The sequence below is a fragment of the Chiroxiphia lanceolata genome, chromosome 7 (genome assembly GCF_009829145.1).
Source record: "Chiroxiphia lanceolata isolate bChiLan1 chromosome 7, bChiLan1.pri, whole genome shotgun sequence".
NCBI lineage: Eukaryota > Metazoa > Chordata > Aves > Passeriformes > Pipridae > Chiroxiphia > Chiroxiphia lanceolata.
In genome coordinates this window covers 12,863,539-12,889,889 of record NC_045643.1, presented here as the reverse complement: position 1 = coordinate 12,889,889, position 26,351 = coordinate 12,863,539, and the positions used below count along the sequence as shown (strand labels likewise).

Below are 26,351 nucleotides of genomic sequence, written 5' to 3'. Positions count from 1 at the left end.
TAACATTGAATTATTTACAAAATTTTCCTCTTTTTTATTTTTTAAATTTAAAGATTTTGACATACATTAAGGGAAGAGGCAGAGAAAGGGAAACACTTGAACAAGTTGGATTTCACCAGTTTTGTCAAAAGTACCAATTACGACCTTTTCGTACACAGAAAAATAAAGTATGTTAAATAGGAGGAGCAACCTTTATGTTAGAGACAGTTATAAAACCCCAGTTGTCTAGGGTCAGATAAAAATGAGGGAGAAAGCCTGGTTCTGTAGATATCAGAAAGGTCACAGCTAAGATATACTCAATCACTGCAACAATCATATTGATCAACTCCATTTTAGTTACACTCCCTAGTGATTAGTTATATTTTTATGCCTGAAGTTAAAACAGTTCGAAAGCAAGGACCTGGCAGCTCCTCTTGCATTCAGGTCCTCCTTCCCCATCGGTGTTTGGTCAGTTCTCCCCATGTATTAAGTGAAAATGTGCTAGCCTAAAAAACAAGTAAACACAATTCCAAAATGTCTGAGGAAAATAAGAATAAATAAAAAACCAAACCCAATGTTCACCTTTGTAGAAATATGTTGGCTTAGATTTCAGGTCCTGGAAACCATTTTTGAGATATCACATGGGTCCTCCAGGCTAGCAAACTTGTTTCTGTATTATCTGGTTGGTCCCTGCAGCTGTGATGCATCTCAAGGTATGATATTCCTTCAAAGTGGTTTGCTAAAGGTTTGAGTTTTTTGAAGATTCCCTCCTCTCTAAGTCTCCCTCATGAAGAAACCTTACAAAGTTTAATAAGGGTGAAACTATCAGAATTCGAAAGAAAACCTACAGACCTGCACTACAGTCTGTTCCATCAGCACAAGACTGGGAACAACTAGAACCAGCAGACATTTCATCAGAGAGAGCTCTGAAATGAATCACAGAAACATTAATATTATAAGGTACTTCTGGAGGTCACCTAATTTAACCCTCTGTTTAAAGAAAGATTAGTTAGATCAGACTGCTCAGGGCCTTGTGCAAGATATTGAAAGAATCTAGAATTTCAGTTTGTCCTTTCTTTTCTTTATTTGCCAGTTTATCCAGGTAAATAATCCTCTAGTCTGAGCAGCTATTGAAAAAGAACAGCTCTGGGATAATGAAGAATACTCTGGACTCTGGAATCTCCTTGGCTGTTAGACCAGTCTTTATAAAATGCATGTGATATTTTATGTTGCTCTTTATCTCCTAAGGGGAAAACCAAACATAACAAAGGTGCACTAAAGTGTTGTTTCAGTCTAAAAAGCTACTAAAATACAGCATCATGTGGCTTCATATTTGATACAGTATGAATGAGCAATAAATTTTTCAGTTTAAGGTAAACCAGCAACGATCACGTTGAAAAAACAGAATTTTGCTTGCCAGGCCTCAAGCTGGAAGTATAGAAAGCATATTTCTATAAGTATATTTTTATGCAGAGATTCAGCAAATCTGATTATAAAACTATTTATACTGTGGCTTCCTAAATGATTTTTCATTAGTCAGTTTTCAAAATAGAATCTTGTCTTAAAATATAGGTTGTCTCAGTTAGATAATGGAAAAATCCAGAATAAATAAATTATATCACCACTGAAACACATGAAGATCTGGAATATTCTGTCTGGTTTTGGTGTCCCAATTACAAGAAAATGACTGACATATTGGAGCAAGTCTAGCAGAGAGCCACCATGGAGATCAGGCTCTGGAACATATCATGGATAAAGAGGGGCTGAGAGATATGGTTCAGCCTTAGGAAGAGAAGAGTAAGGGTAGATCTTATTGCTATCTCCAAATACCTAACCAAGATTGTAGAGAAGATGCCAGACTTTTCTTGGAGGTGCACAGTGGAAGGGGCAGTGAAAACACGTTGGAACATGGAAAATTCCTACTTGACACATGGATTTTTGAATTTTTACTTTTTTTTTAACCATAAAAGTGGTTAAATATTGGACCAGCTTGCACAGAGCCGTCACAGAATTTCCATTCTTGGGGATTGTTAACACTCAGCTGGATATGGCCCTGAGCAACCAGCTTTAGTTGGACGTTGGCCAAGATGGCCTCTGGAGGACCCTTCTCATCTGCATGATTCTATGATTGACTACTCTGCTCCAAAATGTAGGTTATGTAGGTAATCACAAAAACTCACAATTGTTTTAGTTGCTTCTTCTGTGTCCACTATCTTGTGAGACTTTTTTCTCGATTTGTTCTCAGCCTATAGTTCCATGGCCTTGGAAAGCACAGTCTGACTTTCTTACAATAGCTTCTCTTTTGCAAGCAGGTATAAATCTAGCACTGAAGGAAACAAGGTTAAGCTTCTCCTTTCTAAAGCTGGATAACTCAGTCTTCAACTGTCACCAAATCATCTATTTATGGGTTTGCTTCCAAGAAGCCTTACACAGATCCTTTCCTCTATAGTCTGATTCTACTCATAGTTTACAAAGAGAGGACAATTGTACAACTTTAGCAAGAAGACACAGGCCCCAGAAAGGAACCAGCTATAACAGACTACACGAATTTGATGTGCACAGCTTAAAATATCTGCAAAGAAACAAAACTTATCACTGTAAAAAAAAGAAACCTGGAATGTGTCACATTGATTATGCCTTTCCAAAATGGAGACTCCTTCTAAAAAATGCCAGTTATTGTTCAAAATTTTAGTAATGACTAAGACACTTGCATATGAGCACCCAAAACTCCAATCAACAGATTGACTGAGTACACCATATATACAGGTGAAAAATATCTTCCTTTACAAACATAAGAGATGGTTCCAAAGCTCAAATTTTGGCTTTAGAGCTCAAGAGCTGCTACAGAGAGAGCCTGAGAAATTTGAAATCTGCTTAGGTCTCTTATCCCCCTTTTTCTATGCTTTTTAGGTTATTTGGATCTGTGATGTAGATGTAGGCCTGCCTTTACAACAAAGTAAACAGATATTTCAGCTTTTTTTTTACCATGGGGCTCTTGTTCTGCCAGATCTAAATAAGATGCCAACAAGACCATAAATGACAACTGGAAGTAAATAAACAGTCTTGATTGGCTTTTTCCAATTTAAATAGTCTGGTGCTTCAACTGTCACTTAAAAATTAAGGTTTGTAGACTACCAATAGTGTGTCTAAAGCCAGGTGTGTCCACAGGCCAAAGGAGGACATTTATGCAGGTTCACAGCCAATGAATATCATAGTGGTGGGTTTGAGAGCATACACTTTAGGACACTACAGTAATGAAATTCTAGGATTCTCTTACCCTTTTTTCAATCTAACGCATTGACTGGATGCTCTAGTTTCACAGACCTGAGGTTTCAATTCCCATCAGACATCCTCCTGAGGGACAGCAGGGGGGCAGCACCAATCTCTGCTCTCTGGTGACCTGTGACAGGATCCGAGGGAATGGCATGGAGCTGTGTCAGGGGAGGTTTACGCTAGATATTAGGAAAAGGTTCTTCCCCCAGAGGGTGGTTGGGCACTGGAACAGGCTCCCCAGGGAAGTGGTCACAGCCCCAAGCCTGCCAGAGTTCAAGGAGCATTTGGACAACACTCTCAGGCACATGGTGGGATTCTCGGGGTGTCCTGTGCAGGGCCAGGAGCTGGACTTGACGATCCCTGTGGGTCCCTTCCAACTCAGGATTTTTTGTGAGTCTGTGATCTGGCAGATCTGTATGTTCCATCACAAATTCGATCCTAGGGCCCTCAGTCCCAGTGGAACAGCTGAGTGAAACAGCCATAAAAAGTATGCAAATACAGAAGTAGAGAAATACGAGATTGTCAGCAAGCAGTGCTCTGCAATTTTTAAATGTATACATATATATATGTAAGCATATATATATACACATATAGAGTATAGTTAGTTTTAAATCTTTGGAATAAACTCAATTTTTGTTCTCTCTTTCTTTCTGACTTTCTTTCTTTCACTCTCTCTCTCAAGCTCTTATCATGAATATTACATCATTGTCCCTAAAAGATGGTTAGATTTTGGTCCATATTTCATGCCATATGGGCCAGACATCGTATTTCCCCCCTGTCCCCAAAGTGTTCAGTTGACAGTCACAGTGTTTCGTGAAAACTGTGAGGAAAACCAGCATCTTTCGAGTAAACTCAATCTCTCACTGGAACCAGAGGTTGCAAAATGCTGAGAATTCAAGTGCCAAGGATCCTGGTGACAGCTCTTAAACATCTATTCAGTTTCTTGTTTGCTCTTTTTTCCCTTTAGAGTATAGTTTTACCTCCCAAAACATAAATTAAGGGAAATATATAACAGTCAATGAGTCAAAACAGTCAAAGGGCAGTTGGCTAATACAGTATAAAAGAGCAGCAACCATTTGTGGACCACGTGCTATTTTGATTCATTTCTAGACACCTTGTAGGGATGGTCCCAGAATATACAAAATATACAACTTAATGACCACCTGCCTGCTTGCATAGGCCGTTTTTATGGTCCTAAATGCAGTCTTTGGAGTCAGGGCCAGTGTCAAATAGTTTCAAATACAATTTATGGCAATACATTTTTTTGTGGTTTTTTTCCTTTTGTAATGAAGACTTTAATCCACTTTGAGCCAACGAAATCAAATTATCAACAGGACGGAAGGGTGAGCATGAGACCTCCACTTCTCCTTGATGGTTCACACAGTAGGCCAAAATGGACCTCTAGGTTAGTAATACTTTAGACCAATCATTTGGAAAAGGCTCACTGCTGTATGTAAAATCCCTTCCTTCCTTCACCGTTCACACGGTTACACTTTTTCATATAGGAGTGGCCTACAGTATCAACTTGATGAATGGAGAAGGAGGACTTTGATAATTTCTGTAAAAGGCTAATGCTGAATGAAGCCATTGTACTTGGAAGAGGTTCTCGATTTCCCACTCAAAGACTGGAGCAGGAGTTTTGGCTTGGGGTTTTTTTTGTGTGTATAAGATGCTCAACAAACATTAGCTTTAAATTAAAACATTCTGCAGGTGCTCTTTACACAAACAAAAGTCTAATGTTTTAAACTGGTTAGTAGAATAGCAAGAAAAAGCAACATAATTCACCACTAAATCACCGTGGGTTGTGGCTAACATGCTCATATGATGTGGAAGGAATCCCGTAGTCATGCCTGTGTGGCCAGTCCCAGACTGATATCCAGGTGAAGACAAGGAGTTCTGAAGATCACTTGTTTGTGGAGAAAAGAGAAAAAATGTTTAAGCTTCCAAACAAGTTTTTAAAGTTTTTTGTTCAAAAAACAAACAAGAAGTCCTAGCTATGGCAATAAGGTGAGGCTTACAGAGATATTAGGTGCTGTTTTTTAGGGGTTTATCCCTTGGCTACTTAGCCATCATGGCAGCAGCTTCCAGAGTCCCTAGTGCATATGTTGTGCAATAGCCAAAACAAAAATTAAAATAAAAACAACCAACAAAAATATAATCCTCCATGAAGTCTACATAAACTCAGGCCAAGAAGAGGATATTTGTGTCACAAGTGTCACTCCACAGTCTACTGCCATTAAGGCCACTGGTATTGACTTAAAAGGATCTCAATAGCTCAGTTCTAGGAAGAAGAACCAAAACCAACACAGATCAAAGTGTCTGTGAGAAGTCTGATGCACTGAACATTAGGAATTCTCAGACAAAGAACAAAAAAACCAAGAGGTTCATTTTGGCTACCAAACTGGGATTTGGTTTTCTAGGTCATTGGTTTCCCCCCATCTATTTAAAAAGGAAGTTAGTGCTACAAATATGCAACTTCAAGACAACATATTCTTCTACTGAGTTGCACTGAGAAGCAAGTTAGATAAGCCCCTCCTACTGCCGTCCACTGCAGGGAAGCCTCCTGTGTTTTCTTTGATTTCCGTTGGCAAAAACAGGAAACAAATCCAAGAGGGATGAAGTACTGTAAGCAATTGTTCTTTTCCACTGACTTCACCACTACAGCATTTCCTCGCCTGCATCTTCTCCCATCCAGCTGGGGCAAGGCATAAAAGAACCGATGTACGTATTGAAGTATCACTGGGTGCAAGACAGTGTGAGCATGTGGCCCCTGTACAGAGGATTACACGGGATCAAGTTCTCTTCTCCTGTAAGGTAGCACGTTGTAACTTGAGTTCCACTTTCATCGCACAACACTTAGCCCAGATGACATCTATGCCAAGCTGACTGATATTTAGATGTGTCTCTTCATGTGGAGGGCAAGGTGATCCGACCTGGAAAAACACCTGCAACATAAAGCAATCAGGAAATGAAATAAATATAGGATTTCGGAAAACAGGGTTTCTGCTCCTTCCTTGTTAAGTACAAGAGAAAATATATATCCAAATTTAAGGACATTCCTTGGGTTATCCATGGATCACCACCAAACTGTGTGATTGACCCCTGTGACCACAGAGGGCCAACTATCTTGTCTCCTTGGCAGCTAGAGACTACTTTTCTCCATTCTCTGTTCCTATCCCTCCCTCTTCTTTCCTCGAGTCAAACATCAGGGAAGAGTGCTCATCTATGCACCTATATTATAAAATCAAGTATTTAGTGTGTGTGTTTGCATATAAAAAAATTAAATAAACCAAATTAGTTTTATTCAAGTACTCGGCAACATCATTTTAAAAAACTACAGCTTTCTCAAGTGCCCAGTACCTGCAACAAGCACCAAAGTATGATGCTAGTTTTGAAAGCTGAATTCTCATTTCTAACTACAAATGGGAAGGAAAGCTGGTTCAGAGTTTGGAGGCTGACAATCCATCAGTCTACTTATCTCTCTCTTTCTCTCTACTGGGAATATGGGTGCTAATATGTGGATGCTGATATCTCCCTGAAGGATGTTGACAGAAGATAAAGTATAATGCTTATTTCGTAAGAGTGACAATTGAGAGACAGAGAAGGCAAGGAAATTGTAAATCACACAAGAGGAGTGGTAAACCCAGAAAAAGAAGCCAGGACTTGAGCTTTCAACTTCTATTCTTTATCCACAAAGTCATTTTTTATAGTCTCATAAGAAAACATAATGTTTTGACATTCTGAACATGTAGTTGGATCCTGATGAGATGGACTTAGAGCAGCAACTCTAGAGAGCTAGTTGAGTTTTGGGGCTGGTCTAAACATGCAGTTAATGGAGAATAAGGTAAAGCATGAATTTGAAATGAAGTATCTCTCCTTTATTAACTCCCTTGCTAAAGGCTTATGACTGCCTTCTTCTGAAGTTACTTAATCCACTTGTGAAGTGAGTTAAGAAACTCAGAATAAAACACATTTACTCCAGGAGAAGAGCAACCCCACAAAGAGTTAATCATGAATTCGTATTCTAGAATAGCTGTCTTTTTTTTAGTAGGCAAACTGCAGGGCACTCACAGCAGTAGGAACAGTAGCCCAAATTCAGGCACTTCACAGCACCAAGATGTCAGAGTGATCAGGGGAATAAGTTCTCAGGAGTTCAAGGGCTTTTCTTACTTATCATTCAATATATGCCTTATTCTATCAAGACTGCCAGTAAGCAAAAGTTCTTTGTTGACTTTGTTCCCATTACTTATGGGATTGAAAGCACTGACCCATTTCACACCCACCATCACAGTGTCATTTAAGATATGTGTGGCACAAGAGAGCAAACCGCAGGACAAGCAGGCGGTGGTTCTGGCTGTCTACCCACAGCCCAAAAATGGAGCCTGTCTGTCACAGTGGCAGGACTCAAGACACTTTCAGAAATTAAACTTCTTCTAGGTAATTCAAGTTGAGCACTAAAAAACAGGAGCTTTCCAAGTTCCCTGCAAATCTTGGGTTGTCTCCTTTCCACCCTAAGCCACAAGACATTGCCTTATTTTTTAAAAAACCATCTACTACAAATATCACATAAACCCCCACATGCCTATGGATTTTGAATAAACTGGTTTTGTAGGCTCCAAGGGCACCAGGAAAAGCTACTTCCAGAACAGACTTGCCTGACATGTCTTTTCACTGCCCCGCAGATTTAGAGTATAAAACACCCATCAATAATGGACAGAAGAATATCCAAATGGCTTATTGTGAGCATCAGGATAGCTCATAGTCAGACACTGAGTTATTTCAAAAAAAGCAGTAGTTGAGTATTTTGTATTTTTCAGGAAGAAGAAGGTAAAAAACAAACCGAACTACCCAGGAAAAAAAGCCGATACCGAAAGATAAAAAAAGAACACTCAGTCTAGACTAAGGCAAATACCCAGAGGATAAACATCCTAAGAAAGCCTGAGAAAGAGAAGAACTATAAAAATGAAGATATTTCAAATAGTTAGGGGGTGTTTTCTGTTCTGCTGGAAGTATTCCCCTCCACATGTTACCTATCTGCTTCTACAAGCAGAGATGAGTGATCAAGAGGTGCATTTCTAAGACAAAGAAACATTTCAATAAGGCAACTTCCACAAGAAAAGTCATATACTCATTTTCTATGAATGAGCATAGCTCTTCTCATGTCAGCTCTTCTCTACTTGCAGCTTACAAGGGGGTTAATACCTTCAGAATGGCAAAAACTAAAGACTCCTAAATAGGATGGAGGCTGCATTCCTCCAAGGTCCTACATGAACTTCAGCAAGACAGACGTGAATCTGACAATGGACTTTGGGCTTTCAACACAGCAGGCTCCATACAGCCAAAATGCACCCTTGGACCATCATCTCTCTCACCAGACTAAACTGAGAAAGCAGTGTGCTCTGGCTACAAGGGCTGCCAAAACAAAACAACAGCTTGAGTGGCTGCCAAAAAGGCATGCACCAGCTGGCACTTCAGTCTAGGACTAGTCATAAGACCACCACCCAAGCAGCATGGCTTTTCCTCTCCAATTGCCTCTATTACAGATGAAACACAGGAAGGTGTACGCCGAGTCACACCCCAGCGAGAGCTGTTAAAAATATAGATTCAATACATTGTTTCACATCAGTAACCACCATATTAGCATCTAGTATATTTTTCAGTCCTATAATATTTTATAGCTAATAAAATGGTACCATAATTGCTAGTTTATAGCTAATAAAAGGTACAATACTAACTCTTCACATTCTCCTGCTGACTAATTTGGTTAGTTCTATCTCTTGGTAAGGCTGGTGGATGTGGACACTTATTTTCAACAGTAAAACAGTCCCTACAAATTTTTTGCAGCTAAATCATGCTGTCAAAAAGCCTATTGATTAGTGGGCACATTTTTTCTTTCCTTCTGGGACTAAAGGCAGCAGCAGAAGAGGTTCCACAGGATAAGCTGTCAAGGGAAATTGTTCTCTTCAAAAATTAAGAAACAGGAGCTTGCTGGTCTATAGTCCTACCCATGAGACAAGACCTTGCTCTGTACCTCTGGCTCTACAACACTTTCAGTTCCAGACCAGCTCTGCACATCATACGTGGGGCCATCACAGTCTTTTCCATCATCCCTTCCTGAGTCCAGCTCTTCCTGGAAAGGACAGCTTACGCTAGAATTAGACATCCTAATTATAAAATTCATACAGTGATGTGTGACACATAAATTCCCTGTACACAAACATGATTCCTTCCTTTCTCTTTCTGTTCTATCTCCTTAGCAACACAATACTGCTCAGCACTGAGGCCTCTGAAGGAGAAAGAGGGAAGGTAAATACAATGAGAAGAGAATATATTGCTCAGCCATCTTTCTTACCAGCTGTGGATTTTCCACTGTGAGACGTGTTCATTCGAGTTAAGTGTGCTCTTAGCTTGCTGTCAACAAGGAAACCACATGCGCATGTGCATGCACGAGCAGAGAGGAACATACACCCCAACAGTCTGGCACTAAGCTGCTATCTCCTAAACACATATTTATGCAGAACAACTGAGTGTCACTACCCTGTCAAACTCTTTCCCTTGAAGTGCTGAGGGCTTGCACTGTGTGAGGAACAATCCTAGCTTGTGTTTCTGAGGAGCAAAATTCTTGGGGAATGCTAATGACCAGCATAACCCTGGTGTTTGGAAGGCACTAAGGACTTGTACACTGCTTTCCATATCACTTTAGTTGATTCTCCTTTATCCCCTGCTGCCACCAATCCACACAGCATTTGCAGCACATACGATGTTAGTCAAACCAGAGGTAGTTTGCCAGCTATAACTAACCATGTAATCTGTGGGTTGCATAGTGTTGTGTTAGGGCTGGAGCAGCAGGAGAAGAGAATCACATCTTATCTCTTTTGTTATAAAATTGACCTGTACACAGAGGACATTCATCCCCCTTTGACATCAGCCAGAAGGTCAGACAGACAAGCACATCTGAAAACAGCCTTGGAAGGGAACTGCAGCCAGACTGTGTGAACAACATTCCCCTTTGCTATTTGAATCACCCCCTTCATGCTCTGATTGCCAAGATACAGCCTTCAACTCTGAACAACAACAGGCATAGGTTTTGTGCTACATGATTGTCGTTAAAAGAGCTCAAATAGGCTCCTTAAAATGTAACAAGCTGGCCACATCTACTGTCAATAATGGTGTGTGCAATAAAGGGTAGCAGTTCAAATACAGAGAAATTGTTCCCCAGCTGGAACCCTGGCTCAGGAAGAAGCATCTTTAACATTGAAAGTCTGCCTAAACAGCTAAGGACAGTTTTAGGCTCATGTTTCAGTGCTTGCTTGAGGTGACATCTGCAATAGGTGGTAGTAGAGAGATCTGGGAATGAGAAAAGAAGGAAAAATAGCAGTATGGCAGAGTGGAGCAAAAGAAGAACAGGCACTGCCACTCTACAAGCTTGCATCAACTAACTGGGAGAGGAAGGACAAATCTGTCTCCTATCACCACACACAGATGGTATGGGCATGTAGTTTAACAGTGCACAATCCCCAGTACTCTTAACTTTATTAATAGTACTTTTCCTTCATCTACAGATTCAGCAGAAGAGCAGAAAATGCATTAGATGATTACAGGAATATATGTCTTGACTGCAGTGACTCAGTTTGCTGCCAAAGAGGAAAGCTAGATAGGAAGGGATAATATGTGGAGGGAGAATAATGAACACTTAACAAAGGGCTGAAAGAGATCGAGGAGTTGAAAATACTGACTGTATTTCTTTAGCTCTCTGCTAAAACTATTGTTTGTCCTGACACAGAAACCCTGGGGCTTTGTGTGTACATGTGTGTGTATTTGTGGGGCCACCGATGGTTAGTTTCTTCTTCGGAGGAATGAAAAGAGAAAGGTAACGCCTTACATTTAAAACAGAACATAACTGTTTTTCACAGAGGTGCTTAAACAAAAGCAGAACCGCAGAGGTCCCTACTTGGTTTATCCTGTCCCTCATTCTGAGCAAACAAAAGATAATCCAGGGATAAAACAAAAGATAATCCAAGAGGAAGCCCTCCGTGGGGGAAGGGGAACGGGAAGAGGGGAGACAAGGGCAGAAGAGCACTTAAGGAGATGAAGCTCTTGGAAAGGCAGGATGTGAAAATGATCAAATTTCCTTCCCATAAAAGGATGGGGTCTCTTGTTTATGTCCCACACATCCTCTCTCCACGCATATTCTCTGTTGGTCTGGTGTACCCAGAGGCTTCCTAGAGCCTTTATTGTATTACAAAACATTTCCTTATCACAGCCGAGAACCTTAGTGCTGCATTAAAAAGATGGGTAATTTTCTTAAGCCTCTTTTAAAAATATATATAAATAGGATTAGCTGGATAACATGTTCAGATGCAAGCACATTATTTGATTACTCAATAGTGGATCTAGGTTTCACCCAGGGCACTGCCAATCTTCAGCTGGGGGGGTTCGAGGGGGAGAAGTGCTCATTGTTTGATCCTGTCAGTGCTGTCAAAAGTCATTACAGGGCTAATTGCCTTTGCTCCACCCTGATTTCTTATCATTTGGGATTGGGGATGTGGAGAAGGGTGTCCTTTTGGTTTTGTTTCTAAATTCAAAGAACCCAGCTTTCAAAAGCACTCAGCACCAAGCAAGGATGACCAGATTTTTCAGACGAGCTCAGTGTTCATTGAAGTAGTAAAAAATTGTAAAAAGGAATTGGCAGTGAGTGGCCCTAACCGTGGCTCTCACTGGGAGCTGCTGGGTGCTCAGCTCACACCTCATTTCTGAGTGCCCAGAGGAGGACTGTTGCATGACAGGCTCTTCAGGAACCTTGGCTCTGGGCACCTGCCAGGATTTTAAATCTGGGCCCACACAGAATGAAGGTGTAGAGTATTTCCCACTTCAAACAGATGTCAAGGGTGAGATTTAAAACTGTAAGAAAAGATTCACTAATTAGCAGGAATGTGCAGAGATCACTGATCTTACACAAAACAACCTTATGAACTTGAACTCTAAGATATGTCTAAATCACTCTTGTGCTTTTCAAGTGGTGCCCTTTGTCATCTGTTATTGACTCTGCCCTGCTACATCCAGAGGGTTGAAACAGGTTGGACTCTGTGGTAAGAGAAGACAATGATCATACAGAAATTAAGTGCTTTTATCCTACAGGTTTCCTATAAATTTGGGGCACAAGAGCCACACACACTCCCCATCCCTCCTACCACACACTCATGTTTTTGTGAGGCCCATCAGTTTTGCGAGGCCCACCCTGCCAAAAAGTGGGCAGCCAGCAGTGGTGCTCAGGTTAGTTCTGGAAGCAGAGCGAATAGAGGGAGCTCTACCTTTGTGAGGGCACCAGGCTCACAGGACCAGGAGACAGAAAGCTTTGGAGATGCTTTGTTGAGAGGTCCATCACTGAAATAGTCTAAGGCCCTTTGGATGTCCTTTCTGCTTTAAAGGTATTAATAAGAGCTGCTCTATGGACTGAATCCTGTGCCCACAACAGACACCAGCAGGGTTCAATCAGACCTACACCTTTCCACCCACATTTTTCTCTGTGCTGTGGGATGGAAACAGCTTAGACTGCTTAGGAAGTATTCCCCATCTGCCAGCCTGCCTGGCCACCGAGGCAGAGAAGACAGGGGAAAAGTGGAGGGCCTCTCCTTGGTTCAGGGATCGAGGCAGTGGGACAGGAGGACAGAAGGGGCCTCTCTCTGCTGGGAGACAGGTCTCTTGTCTTGGGGAGCTGGCAACTCCATACCAGTCACAAAACTCCCCGTTTCTTGAACACCGTATTAGGAAGCTGCATTACCTGTCACAATGGTTGCATTTAAAGGGCTTTGCACCCGTGTGCTTTCTGTAATGCCTTGTGAGCTCATCACTCCGTGCAAAACGCCACTCGCACCCTTCCCACGAGCACTTGTAAGGCTTCTCACCTGCAGAGGGGAGGAGAGAACAGTCAGTGTGGCAGCAGGATTACTGAGTACTCAATTTGCAAGCCCTCTGTTATCCCACCTTGCCTCTGGCCCATTAGAGCAGGTTAGCCCATCACACAATTCATGGCCAGTGTGGGATGGAAACAACTTAGGGCTGATGATGTATTGTACTGAGGATAGTTCCAGTCCAAATTTTATCACTGTTAAAATTCTCGCACAGTCTTATTTCCCGTTTCTAACAAAACCAGGCAATTACTCTTCAAAGAAACCCTGAGAATGTTCCCAAATGTCCATGCAGCTGTGTGGCTGAAGCTTGAGTCTCAAACAGCTTTTCAGTTTTCTCTATCCTTGCCAGATGAATTACTGTGGTACTTGAGTGACTGTATTAACATCTGAACATTCTGCAGATGTGCACCACTCCAGAGTGACAACCACTACTGCATCGCATGCTTTACTCTGAGTCTATTTACCTCTTGCATGTTCCCCCCAAGCATTCATGCCTGCTGCCCCCAAGGACTGCACCTTCTTTGGTCGCTTCTGACAACAAAAACTGTTCCTTGGTTCAAGAAATTATGTGTCAGGCAGCAACTGTGAGAGGATACATTTTTCCCTCTTTAAATCAGCTGATCCTTCAGGCTTTTTGCACAACACCTTTATCAGATGTTTCTGCCTCAAAATATTAATGGTGCCACTGAAGGAAGTGGAACAGTGCAGTTGTAAGACAGGAGAGATTCTAGTCTGCTGGTAGGATTTGGACTCAATGATCCTTGTGGATCCCTACCAACTCAGGAACTCTATGATTCTACCTATCTTCTAATGCAAATCAGTCTCCGCGAATCAAAGTCTGCCATGGTGTAACATCTGTGGAGTCTTAACACCTTCTGATGAAGAATTCCAAGGTCTCATGACTCCCTTTTTCTTATTCAGTGCACATGCATTGGTGTGCATCCAAATTTAGTATCTTCCCCCCCAGGACAAATGCTCCAGTGCATCTCCTCCTATATAAACTCCACGTCACTCTTCCCTATGCAATCAAGACCGTATGGATGCATTAGGAGAGAGCTGAGATAAAATGCAAACAAGAAATCACTTTCACTACCACGCTTCTAAGCTAGGAATTATAAACAGAGAAGGGATTATTACTTAATTATTTGTTCTTAAAATTGCTAAGAAAGCGATCTTAAAAAACCCCACCATGGACCACACTGAGGCTGCAGTCTGTATGACCCCCTAGGCCAGTCACACAAAACAATCACTTGACCACAGCAGACAGTGCAGAGACACAGATTTCTATATTTAGTGTGTCTATTCAGCAAGAAAAGGAGTGAGATCTGATTATGGGAGACCAATGTATTTCATGGTGACAAATTGGAGAGGCCAAAAGAGCAAGAAAAGTGACAAGGGCAAGAGAAGTGCATCAAAGTACATGAAAAAATGCCATTCTCACTCATGAGTGAGTTTCTGTGGACTTCTTTTGCACAGGCAGCTCTGCTGCCCAGTGGTCATCCCCCCCCGAGAGAACAGCAGAGTGGGCTGAGACCTTAATTGCAATTGAGCCATTTTACTGGCCTCTGAGAAGCTTCTTTGGCTCAGTAGTTCAACTGGGGTGAAGCACTGAAGAGGGGGTAGCAGCTGGCAAGACTACACCAAAATATCCATTTGTCCCACAGTCCCTGAATACAGAAAGGCCAGCCTGGATGTCTCTGTTGTGTGTCACAGTCCCCCATGGGAAAATGTCCAACAGGACAACGGACTGAGCCAACAATAACACTACCTCACTTTGAATGTGCCTGCCTGGTCATCTCTGCAGACTCGCTTCTTGTTCTTTTACTCTTTGAATAGGATTTCTTCAGGAAAATAAAAAGCGAGAAACTTCTTGTTAGTGAGCCAAGTGCTGGTGTCTTGTTTCCGGGCTGGCTACTCAACTGTAACAGAAACACTGTCACCAGTGCTGGCCCCAAACGCTAGAGCTGCAGTTGCAGCACTGTCCCCACTAGCCCTTGACATCCTACCTGGCATCCTGCATCTGCTCTCCTCAGAGAAGAGGGATTTCCCCAGCCCTGGTTCTTTGCCTGTGATGGTGCACCGGTTTTGTCTGAACAGTTCATGCATTATTTTTAAAAGCTGTCAGTAAATAAGCCTCAATGATAACTCAGCTTCCTTGGTTCTCTGACGCTCTCTAGTGCCTACATTAGAGTGGAGACAGCAAGGCAGACAAAGTGCCTTGCAGCACATTTGCTGCACATGCTGCAAAGCAAACGCAGAAGATGACTGCTCAGCCAAATCTGGCAGGTACAGCGAGTCTGAAGGATACAGTCACCTACAGAGCAGAAGAGTGAAGGAAAAACATCCTGGGCTTTCTGTGAAATTATTACGCTATTGGGACTGAGGTGGAGTTTGGCTTGTTAACATTTGTCAGGAGCTTTGAAAATGTACAGTGCTATACCATAGGTTACGAGAGATAGAAATGCCAGGCACGATTACTGGTAAACCCACAGGATGCCACACATCTCTGTTACTTGCTGCAGGGGCTCCTCTCTCAAATGTTCCAGCTCTGGCCTTGCACAGCCCTGAGCTGAGTTTTGTTTTCAGATGCTTTTCCTCTGTAACCCAAGCCCTGTTCCGCAAAATGTCAGGCAGTACTTCTTTGTGCTCCTTATAGCCTGCTGGCATACTGTGCTCCAAGTGGCACAAGATAAATGCAAAGGAGCACAGTGACCTTTAAAGCCACATCAGACAGCTCCTTGACCCAGAGACCTCAAAGAGGTTAGATTTCCTGCCCTCCTGCAGCTACTCAAAAGCACGTGAGGGAAGGAAGAGAGAGACCTGCCTATCTCTGCACGTGAAAACTAAGAAAAAACCGCTCCTTTAATGGCTGCTTTCACCTTACACGACGATGAAACAGAAGTATATCTTGCCAAAGTGAACATATGTAGATGAGAATGAAGAAGGAGGGTCCTCCTGCCTCACTACTGGCAATAGCAGGGAGAAAAAATGAGAAAGATCCTTTCCATGTGCTAGGCTGTTGTCGCAGAGCATTAGTGAGAATAAAAGAATAGATGATGAATTCCCTTCTGCTGAAGGCAATGGCAAAACTCCCACTCAATTCTACAGGAGCAGGATCTCACCCTTTTTAAAAAATTAATTTTGAGCTTCAAAATCCACTGAAAAATAGCAATATCATAGAGCTGTGCCACACTGACTTTTCTCTAATTCCTCAAATTAATAACCACACTTAAAACTCATGCCTGCAAGCCACTCCCAAGAAGGAGGCTCTACTCCTTAGGTCACCTTTTTTCAACACAAAGATCTGTGCAGTCCTTAAACAACTACATAAATCCGCATTTATATAAATGCATTCAGTGGAGGAGGCAATGGTCATCCAAAAAGAAGCTGATACCTGGGTATGTAGCTGTTAAATACTCAGCTCTTTCAGTGCAGAACATGCTCCACGCCGTGGGGCCGGTTCAGATTTCACACATCCACAAATGCACCTGGGAAGGGCAGGCAGCCAGCAATGCAGACATATGTTCAAGAAGTGAATTATGCAATTTTCCGTGATGACCACTAGTGTTAAAACAATGAGCCATTTTCTCATGGAAAATCTAGGACTGACCCATAACAGTGGCTATCAGCTTTCTCTAGTTTTTCTCCTGGGAGGTGGAGATGTTACCTAGTGATTTCAAGCTTCCTGACCACATTGTAGTTTAATGTGCATCACAGAGCAGCACAGTGCAGTGAAGGTGAGCTGCAGAGTGAAGCAGTGGGTAGGCAGGACCCAACACCAACACCATGTGGTTTGAAAGGTGTTATTCCTGTCTAGCCACAGCCTGGTCCTGCGGCCTGTCCGTAGATGAAGCGTACCACGTGTGCATTTGCAGAGCACCTCCTGGGATACGCCATCCAAAACCACATCTATGCTTTGGTCACATTGAACCAAAGCAATGAATGGGGGCAACCAAAGACTCATCTCAAAAGAGGTCACTTGATCATCAGGGAACACACACATAAGACACATCCTGAGCTGCCTGATGAGGATCCCCGAGGAGCAGCCTGTGCATGCCTGCTAGAGCAGAGAGCAGTGCGCTGAAACCTACTGGTCCAGAAGGACCGTATCACCAAAAAAGCGAGTGGTACAGAAACACTATTAGCCCTTCAGATATACTGTAGGGTCTCAGTCCATCGTGACTGCATACTTCTGCAAAACAGCCTCTCTTCATTGTGGCTGTGTCCTGTGGCCCATAGCATATTTAATCTTTTCATGTTCCTGGAGCACATTTTATGCCCTGAGACGGGATGCTCCAGGAGTAGGCTCTCTATTCCACTTCTGTTTATGGCACCTCCCACAACCTAGTTCTTCTTCTAAAAGTACCCCTAAAGCACACTTCAGTACAGTCAGACACTCCATCCAGGCAAAGACCTTTGAAAATTTATGGGAAACATGCAATAGTGAAGCTGGAATTATGAGTCATAACAAAAAATTCATCAGACTTTGGCAGCCCTGAAATCAGGTCACTATTCCTTTTGTGACTAAGATAAATGCAAGACTAAATATTAGGCATCTAGTTACAAAAATATACAAATGATTGGTACAGCTTTCTCTTGAAAGCCAAAAATTTATCATTTTTAAGTATGAAAAAGCCAAGCACACAATCCCATTTACACTACTGTGGTAAACACATGCTAGGTTTTCAGCAAAATATGACTGATAGAGCTGGGCTGGTTCTGTGAACACCACACTTGTCCTTGGGACTTCTCTCTCCATTTTCCAGCCTCAGGCAGTCTTGGTGAGCTTCATCTCATACAACTTGATATATTGAAATTGCCATCTATGGTTCTTTTTCAAGTTAATGGAGAGGCAAAGGCATGTGTGGACTCTGACATATCAGTCAGACTGGGATGGGAGGTGAATTTCTCTCCTTTGATGGTGCAGAGGGCTAGGAAAGCAGCTCAGCTGCAGGCACCTGTTATCTTTGCTCTCCAGGCATAAACCAGCGAACATCAGGTTTTCTCTCCGACATATACTTAGCTTGTAAACCCTGTACAAGCCTTTGCAATAAATATTTCCTCACAAAACACAGCAATGGGGATGTTGTCTCTTCTCAACATCCAGAGACCCCCTGTCCTTGCCACCTACATCCTGCAGGCACCCTCTAGGTCCCGGGGATATTTCTTCTGTATAAGGAGCACAGCAGCATTTGCTACAGACATCTCACAGAGGCTGTTTCAACAGAGGCATTAGTTGAAACATTAGGTTACAGGTGAAGAGGTAGGTACATAATCAAGATCAGCTGAGGACATGATCACAAAACTACAGCACACAATGAGAATATTATACTTCTTATATCTGCATTATTTATTGCCAGCCCCAAGGGTTAAAAAGTCACGAGTCTACTCTTGCATAGAAATAATGAGATTTTAAAGAAGAAAACAATACTATTTAGAGATCATTTGCCTTCTGCTTTCTAGATAACCTAGGGCCATGATTTTAAACTTCTCTTTGCAGCCCTGGAGGCTAGAAGATTTATTACGAAATACAGAGGAAGAAGTTTGCTCTCTGTTCCCTGAATTTCAACAGCAGGGACTTTAAGAAGAAAACTCTCCAGATTTTGGGACGTGAATGATAAGATCACAGAGTTCCAATGCTGTGGGGTGAAATCCTGTCTCCATCCAAGTCATTGGAAAAACATCCATTAAGGCTCGAGTTTCACCCTGTATCTTTACAGAATTAAAAGTAAACAAAGATATTATGATTATACATCCATACCTATTTCTTTATGTCTCCCCTGCACCCCACTTTAAATACCACACCACAAACATATGTTGATAACAGGCACTTAGTAAAACCACCAGGTAGCTTAAGCCTGGAGTCCTGCAGTGAACTTCAGAGGAGAATCACAGTCAAAATCCTTGCTGATACTTCTCCGTGCTAAAACTTGGTAGTGTCATGGGACTCCTTGTGTCAGTATGATGAATTTAGTAAAAGATGCTTAAAGAAACTGAGGGGAAAACCCCACATTCTGTCTGTATGCACATTTTGAAGGCCATTCAAATAAGACATTTGTTGCACTATGTTTGAAGAGCTCCTTAATATGATGTTACGTAGCTACACAAAGCTGGCATGCAAAAGTGTGTTTAAGAAAACAACAGAAAAAAATCAGCATATGTTCTAATTGACTGCGAATTGTTTACATATAGTTTCAGGATCCAAAAAAAAGTCATCTGAAAGAAACACAAATATTTCCTTCCTTTTTAAAATCTGTGATTTAAATGCTATTTAAAATGAAACTAATTCTAAAAGTCCCAGTGTCTAAAAATATATATTGAAAGACAGCTTCAGCTACACCTGTTTCAAGACTGGTGTTCCTGAAGAACCAGACAAACTGCAAAATTATAACTGAAAAAAGGAATTAAACGCAAGATTTCTTGCCTGGGTTTTTCCTACAAGGAAGCTCTAGGGCCTGAGCTGGGCGAAGAAACATGTGAAGAATCAAGTAGTGCCACGGGCTTTGTTAATAGAGCATTTTGATAACTTTCCTTGCTACCCTTCCTGAGAAATCCTTTTGGGACCTGCTGTTCCTGGGCTGGTGAGTGGGACCATGCCACTGCAGCAAGCATCGCTGTCACTGCAAGATGACCCAAGGCACCCTTCGGAGGCCCGTGCCCATGGCGATGTTGCCAGTGCAGACACAAGTCACTCAGAAACGCCAGAAGCTGGTGTGGTTTCAGGAGAAGCAGCCCCCCAGATTGCCTCACAGAGAAATGCCAGGCAGGCATTCCTATTTGCCTTGCAGTTTATTATGAAAGTCTGCCTCAGCACAACGGGACGCCTAATGTGGAACATCACATTAACAATATTTTATATTTATGTAGCACTCTTCATCTCCAAGGGTCCCTGAGAGCTTTACAAGCTACATACATGGCATACCAATGAAGCCAAGCCATAATTCTTCTAATTAGCTGAACATCAGCACACAGCACATGGCACAACAGAAAATGTTACTGGTCACTCCTCTCTTCCTGTGTAAAGAGCTACATGTTATTTAATAGAAACATGTCGCAGAAGGACTCCTGAAAAATTAAATATAACCAGATAGGTCTCCTTAACACCAGTGCCTGTCCTCCCTCATTACAGACATACTCTTTGTCAAATATGAGACACAGGAGTTGCTCCAGACCTGCTGCTTGTTAAATATCTCAACTTCCACACGTTACCATCACATGGCTCAGGCAGCTGCTCTGAGAAAAGCCAGTGAGCAGCTGCAGTTCAGCGCACAACATCATCACTCTCTTTTTAAGATTAATAAGTTCATTTCTTTAGCAAAAAAGAAGAGCAGGCTATTTAATACATACATCCTCTGGAGATCAATGCTAACATCTAAGCGTATGTGCGTGCAACCCATCAACCAGTAAAACTAATTACAAAAATCAATTTCAGATACTTTTCTGAGCCTTTCATTCCTCAATATACTCCTAATTGATTTTTGTTGGAGAATAGGAAGCCTAATTATTATTTTTATTATAAAAAGAAATGCTGGGGGGGGTGGGGGTGCAATGGTCAGTGCTTAACTGGCTCACCAATGTTTTCTACTCGAAAAAAGAGAAAAATAAAAATAATTTAGAAAGGCATTTTATTCACAGTTTTGCCACCTGCTAGAAAGATGGAAAAGCCTTTGAAAGGGTGACAAAGCACAAGAGAAAAGCTGGCACAAGACAGTATGGGGCAGAAGAGGAATGTGACTGGATTGTGAAACACACAATGTGAGAAGGTTGTACCTATTTTTAGATGGGCAGAGATGATCAAGTGTAAAAGCAGTACATTTCCATGAATGATGTACAGCTCCTTTGATCCTAAAAGGTCAGCAGTGCCCTTACAGAGAGATGGTTCTGATTATATCTATATTAGAGATGGGGGAAAAGAGGTTAAGAAGCAAATCCAATGTCCAATCAGTCTTTCTACAAACTTCAAAGCTTCGGATTAGTCCCTAAGGGCCTTGCCAAAGCTTGTCTACTGAGCCAGCAGCAGTCTTTAGCATGTAGCCATTCAGGACACAAAAAGAAATGAATTTTTGCAGCATTATGTCTTACACACACATAAGCACCTAGCACACATCCACAAAGCCCACTTGCCTAGTTGAAAAGCAGAGAAAAGCAAAGTGTGTAGTAACATCCAAAGAAATGGAAATATTCCATTTTCTTCTCAACTTAAGAGGATTCATTTAACAAGTGCCCATTGACATCCATGCTGAGCCCTAAAGGTGGGGAGGAATGTCATGCTTTATCTCCCTGGGTCTATGCAAGACTCCCATTGACAGTGATAAAGCCTTCAAAATTTGATCCCCATTCAAACCCCTTCTCTGCAGCTCTTCTCTGGAGGAAGCTCCTGGATGGTGGGGAGCAGGGCTGGGGGACAGATGCTGGCGCCAGCCCAAGCATACGACCCACACTTCTACCCCATTAATTGCCTGCACATCCTCCCCCAGCCGGGCCCTAGGGACAGCAGCAGAGCGACAGGCCCAGGCGGGCACCCGGCAGCAACACCAGCAGCAAAACTACCCAATTAAGGCTCCAGAATGAGTGGGGGGTCGGGGGAGGAAAATGAGAAAAGAAAAACCCAAAAATATAAAAGGATAAAGAAAAAAGAAAAGAGGAAAAAGAAAAAAGAAAAGAAAAAAAAGAAAAAGAAAAGCAAAAAAGAAAAAGAAAAAAAAAGGATGGAGTTGCTTGGCAACAGGAGGGCAGAAGCAGCTGTGCAGCAGGTCAGGCTGGTACCCAGGCGGGCTGGCCCATTAGCACCCCGCATCTCATGCATTTTGTGCCGGGGTCTCCTAGTAACAGCCTGTGCACGCCAGGCTGTTGCGCACCTCCCCTCCTCTCCTCCTGTTTCTCCCCATCATGCAAGGCATCACTGTTTGCCCTAATTACACGTTCTCTGCTGCTTCAAGCTGCCATTACTTCGATCCCCAGAGAAGCAGCAAGAACTTTAAAAAAAATGTCCTCTAATAAGGGCTTCCAGTTTCAGACTCTGTGGAGCTCTGTGAGCTCAAAGATGCAAGGTAGCAGCGGCAGAAGGAACACATGAAAAAGGAAAAAGATTCAGCAGTTCAGTGGGTCAGATTTTTCCAGGACCCTGAGACATGTTTTTCCCCTTTGTTTTTTGTAAGGTATCTCAGAGGGTGGACAATGAGACAGCCCTTCAAGGAACATGGCGCAAATTTACATCATCTGGAGCAGTGTATTGAAGACACCCACATTTTAGGTCAATAGTTTCTGAGAAATTCCAGACTTTATATAAAGGCAAATAGGCCAGGAAGAATATGAGACATACAGGGCCTAGAACTGATGAAAAAAATAAAGAGGAACAGACTCCCCCTTTACAGATACTAAGAGTTTCAATGATTTGCTCCATATTTTTGCTAAAGAATGTGGGGTTTGCTTATTCAAACTAACTATTGCAGTGTTGATGTTTTTAAGCATTTACCATCTTCTCCCTTTTGCCACTAAAAAATCAGAGAAAGATGACCAAAAAAACGATGCAGACTGGCAGAGACAGCACAGGAATAAAACACAAGAGGAAAAGAACATAAATTCCTTTCTCTTTCCCAGTTTTGTCAACAACAAAAATGGAAAAAGAACCAGGATTTCAATCATTCAGATACTGGATTTGATTTGGGGGTGGATGCAAAAGGGAAATAATGTGCTTGAGCTTGAAGAATACACTAACAAGTTCTCCTTGTGAAGGCTGCCCTGGTGTCAAGGCAGAGCTACCTACATGGTGGTAGGCATGTGATGTCTGAATGAAATCCCATCCTTCCTGGTGCTTTCTCCCCGTTCTTGGGCCGAGGTGGCAGGCTGTACTCGGCAGCTCAGGAGCTCCTTGCTGCTTCACACTGAGCAGGGCTCAGTAAAAAAGTCTTGGCAACGCTGCTGGGCAACCCTTGGTGAACGAAGCAGACTAGTCTCAAGAGCACAAGGCAGTCAGTAAAGATAATTAATTTTACCAGTTAGGAAGGCACAAATGATTATTTATCCTTAGCTCTAAGGCTGGAACCTGCCCAGGTCATTCATGCCACCAGGTGAATGTAACTGAAGGAGAACACAAATGTATTATGACATTCCATTGCTGGGTGACTCTGCATCGTCAGGGAGAAAATTTAAAAAATAAATAGGTTTTCTGTATGAAACATATTTGCTAACGCACATTCATAGCCAAACAAAGCCCAGGAAAAGAATCACCTTTGGGATTTATGGGTTTTGCAAAGCATTAATGATAAAATTTTATCACATCACTCATATGGGAGTTTACAACAGATCATAGCTTAATCCATTCAAGTTAATTTTTACCCAGATATTCACAGATAGAAATCTTCTACTCAAAGACTGTTTTCCACTACATAGGCCAAGTTTTTAGCTAAACTTGTTACACTGCGGACAACTCTTTTCGCCCTGCCTCTCCCCAACACACATACCACATTCTCCTACAAAGCAAATATTTTTCCTCCAATATCTAAAATAACAAACAACCACCACACTGGAAAAACACCAAATGTGGAAAATTTCACTCTGAGGAAGGAAAGGTTTTGCAAAGATACAGGTGGCCAACAAGACTATGTACAAATTAAAGTTTATAATAACTAATCTGTTAAGATCTCTCTGTGTGTGGTAAGAGTCCAGCGGTACAGAAGGAAGGAATAAATCCCCGCTAAGTCTCTGAACGTGCACTGCCATACAGTAAGTACATCTTTTATTTCAGAATTCAGCTGGGCATCAGCTTTTATCTTGAAGCTCACGCTTGTCATGATTAGCTTAGCCAGTATACTTGCAAATGTTTTTTCAGCATTCAGTTTTTGTAGCCCCAGTTTTCAGTCCTGAGTTTTGAAGGCCAGACATCTTCAGGAACAAATCTGCCCAACGCAACATCTGGACACCTATCTGCGAATGGGGACTGCCAGGATTGTAAACTGGCCTGCAGTGTTTTAAAGGCTTTGATTCTTACCAAGCCTTCTTCTCATGTATAGAGCTGACCAATGGGAAGATTTGGGTTCTGCAGTTATTGTCCTGAAACAGGTTCTTTCACCCCATGTGCAAGAAGTTGATCCACACACAGTTGAGGTATTTATTTACAGTTCTATACAGAAAGGGGTGCTGGGTGACAAATCCACAAAGCTAGGTGTAGATTACCTACTGCTTTAGTGAGAATCTGAATCACCACACATATTAGGAAGGGGGTAAGCCCCTTTGAAATTTTATATGGCAGACAGTATCCAATTGATATAATGTTGATGAAAGGTGATCAAATGTGAAAGGTAATGGTATGTTAAGAAATTATCTGTTATCTCTCTCAGGTCAGTTTGTCCAAGCCTCTGCTCAGGTAGGGTTAAGATTTTTGTCAAAATGCTTGAATTTCTGGATTTCCTCTTAACATGTGTTGCCACTTTGCCCTCAAGAGAATTTTGCACAGAAATATGTCATGGCTGCCCAGCTGGGACACAGCACTGAATGCAGTTGGGACGGAGTCCAGGCACAGCTCCCAGCACAAATCATGTGGGATAGTCCCGCTTTGCTCCTGGGCGCAGTGTCTGCCCACAGGCACAGCAGTGGGAGCAGCAGGCTTCAAAAATCCACCTGCCCACGTCCTCCCAGCTCAGCTTCAGTCTTCATTGCCTGCCGGTCAGGCAGAAAACACCTTTGTGACACCACAGAGCCTTGTGTGACAGCAGCACATGATGTCACAGTGGCAATAGTGCAAACACATACAAGCAGGTCCTCCCAGCTCTGCCTCAGCCTTCACTGCCTACCAGATGAGCGGAAAATGCCTTTGTGACACCACAGAGCCTTGTGTGACAGCAGCCCACGACGTCACATTGCCAACATGTGCAAGCACCTATGGACTGGGAAACCACTTAGTTCAAGTGGTCACTGCCTGAACTCTGATCAAGGTGACAGGCCAAGGCAGCTGCATGTCAAGATTTTATCCTTGGGAGAGACCACGATGAGGCTCATCCTGGTGGTCTTCCTGACCATGGTGCTCTACAGGCTGTCTCTGTCACCCACTGTCATCAAGTGCATGGCTGAAGGATGGATCGGCAGCATTGACCCTTGCAATTCCCAGGACTGGGTTAGGGTCAGGATGGACACCGTTCCCAAGGCCCCAAAGAAACCACCTATTGTCACCAAGACCATGTCTGCTGAATGCTCCAGCACCATTGCCCTTTGTAATCCCCAGGACTGGGTCAGGGTCAGGACAGATATCGCTCCTGAGGGACTAAAGCAATCACCTGCTGTCCCAGAGAGTGCAGCCTCTGACCTGCTCTACCCTCTGTGCCAGATTTGGGACTACCTTGCCCGCTGACATGGCCAGGATGCTCTGTACAGCCCAGCAACCTGTAGGGTTGCTCAGCATGGCTTGTATTGCCTTCTGCATCTGGAGAAATGTGAAGAAACCTCAGGGGCAGGGAAGGGGATGGATGTCCTCATCTTCAGTAGGGACTGAAGATGCTGGGAAAAGAGCACCTCCAGGTGGTCTAAACTGTTCTACAGGATGGAGGCCGAAACCGGCCTGCTCCTCAGGGCCATGAGGCTTTTCTACCACCTTCACCTCAAAGAGCTCTGCTGAACCTACGAACCAAGGACACTTGACAAAACAAACAAGATAAGGCCAGATTATGAGGAAAAAACAATCCCAACTCATCAAACTAGGGAAAGTGTAATTCCAGCAAGGAGAGATCACGACCATCAACTCACAGTGCATCGATTCAAGAAAGACTGAGCATGCAGACTAATTAGCAAAAGAAGCAAATAATTTAACCAACAGAATATTAATTAATGAACTATAACTTTTAGCCAAGGAATATTAATGCCTTTGTTTCTGTTGAATGTTGTGTGGGGGTGGCTAGACCGATGGAAAAAGACCAATTGGCAGTGCAGAGGTGACCCCATCTGAGCTGCTTAATTGTGGCAAGACATCGCTGCCTGGGCAGAGAAGCTGACTGTGAAAGTTCATCACGTACATGCACATGTACCCAAGAGGCGGGCTACTGAAAAACATTGCAACAACGGACAGGTGGATCAGGCTGCCAAGACTAAAGTGTCTCAACTGGATCTGGACTGGCAAAATAAGGGTGAATTATTTCTGGCTTAGTAGGCCCAAGACACTTAAGGTCATCAGGGAAGAGATAAGAAATATTGATGGGC

At 42.6% G+C, this 26,351-nt stretch overlaps 1 protein-coding gene across 3 annotated transcripts in view; it reads right to left on the bottom strand.

Moving 5' to 3' along the window:
* Positions 1–3,558: 3,558 nt before the first annotated feature.
* The window catches only part of KLF7 (Kruppel like factor 7), a 62,088-nt gene continuing 39,295 nt past the window's right edge, over positions 3,559–26,351 (bottom strand). Inside the window, exons 4-6 of one of the 3 annotated variants that reach the window (XR_004358118.1) lie at positions 13,034–13,157; positions 5,271–6,197; positions 3,559–5,158 (exon numbers count right to left, since the gene is read on the bottom strand). Coding sequence is in view for 2 of the 3 variants with exons in the window: in XM_032693767.1 (XP_032549658.1) it covers positions 6,146–6,197; positions 13,034–13,157 (176 nt within the window). In the remaining variant the exon portion in view is untranslated. Of the gene's footprint in view, positions 6,198–13,033; positions 13,158–26,351 lie in introns of all 3 variants that reach the window. The other 2 variants (XM_032693767.1, XM_032693769.1) reach the window with 2 other exon arrangements.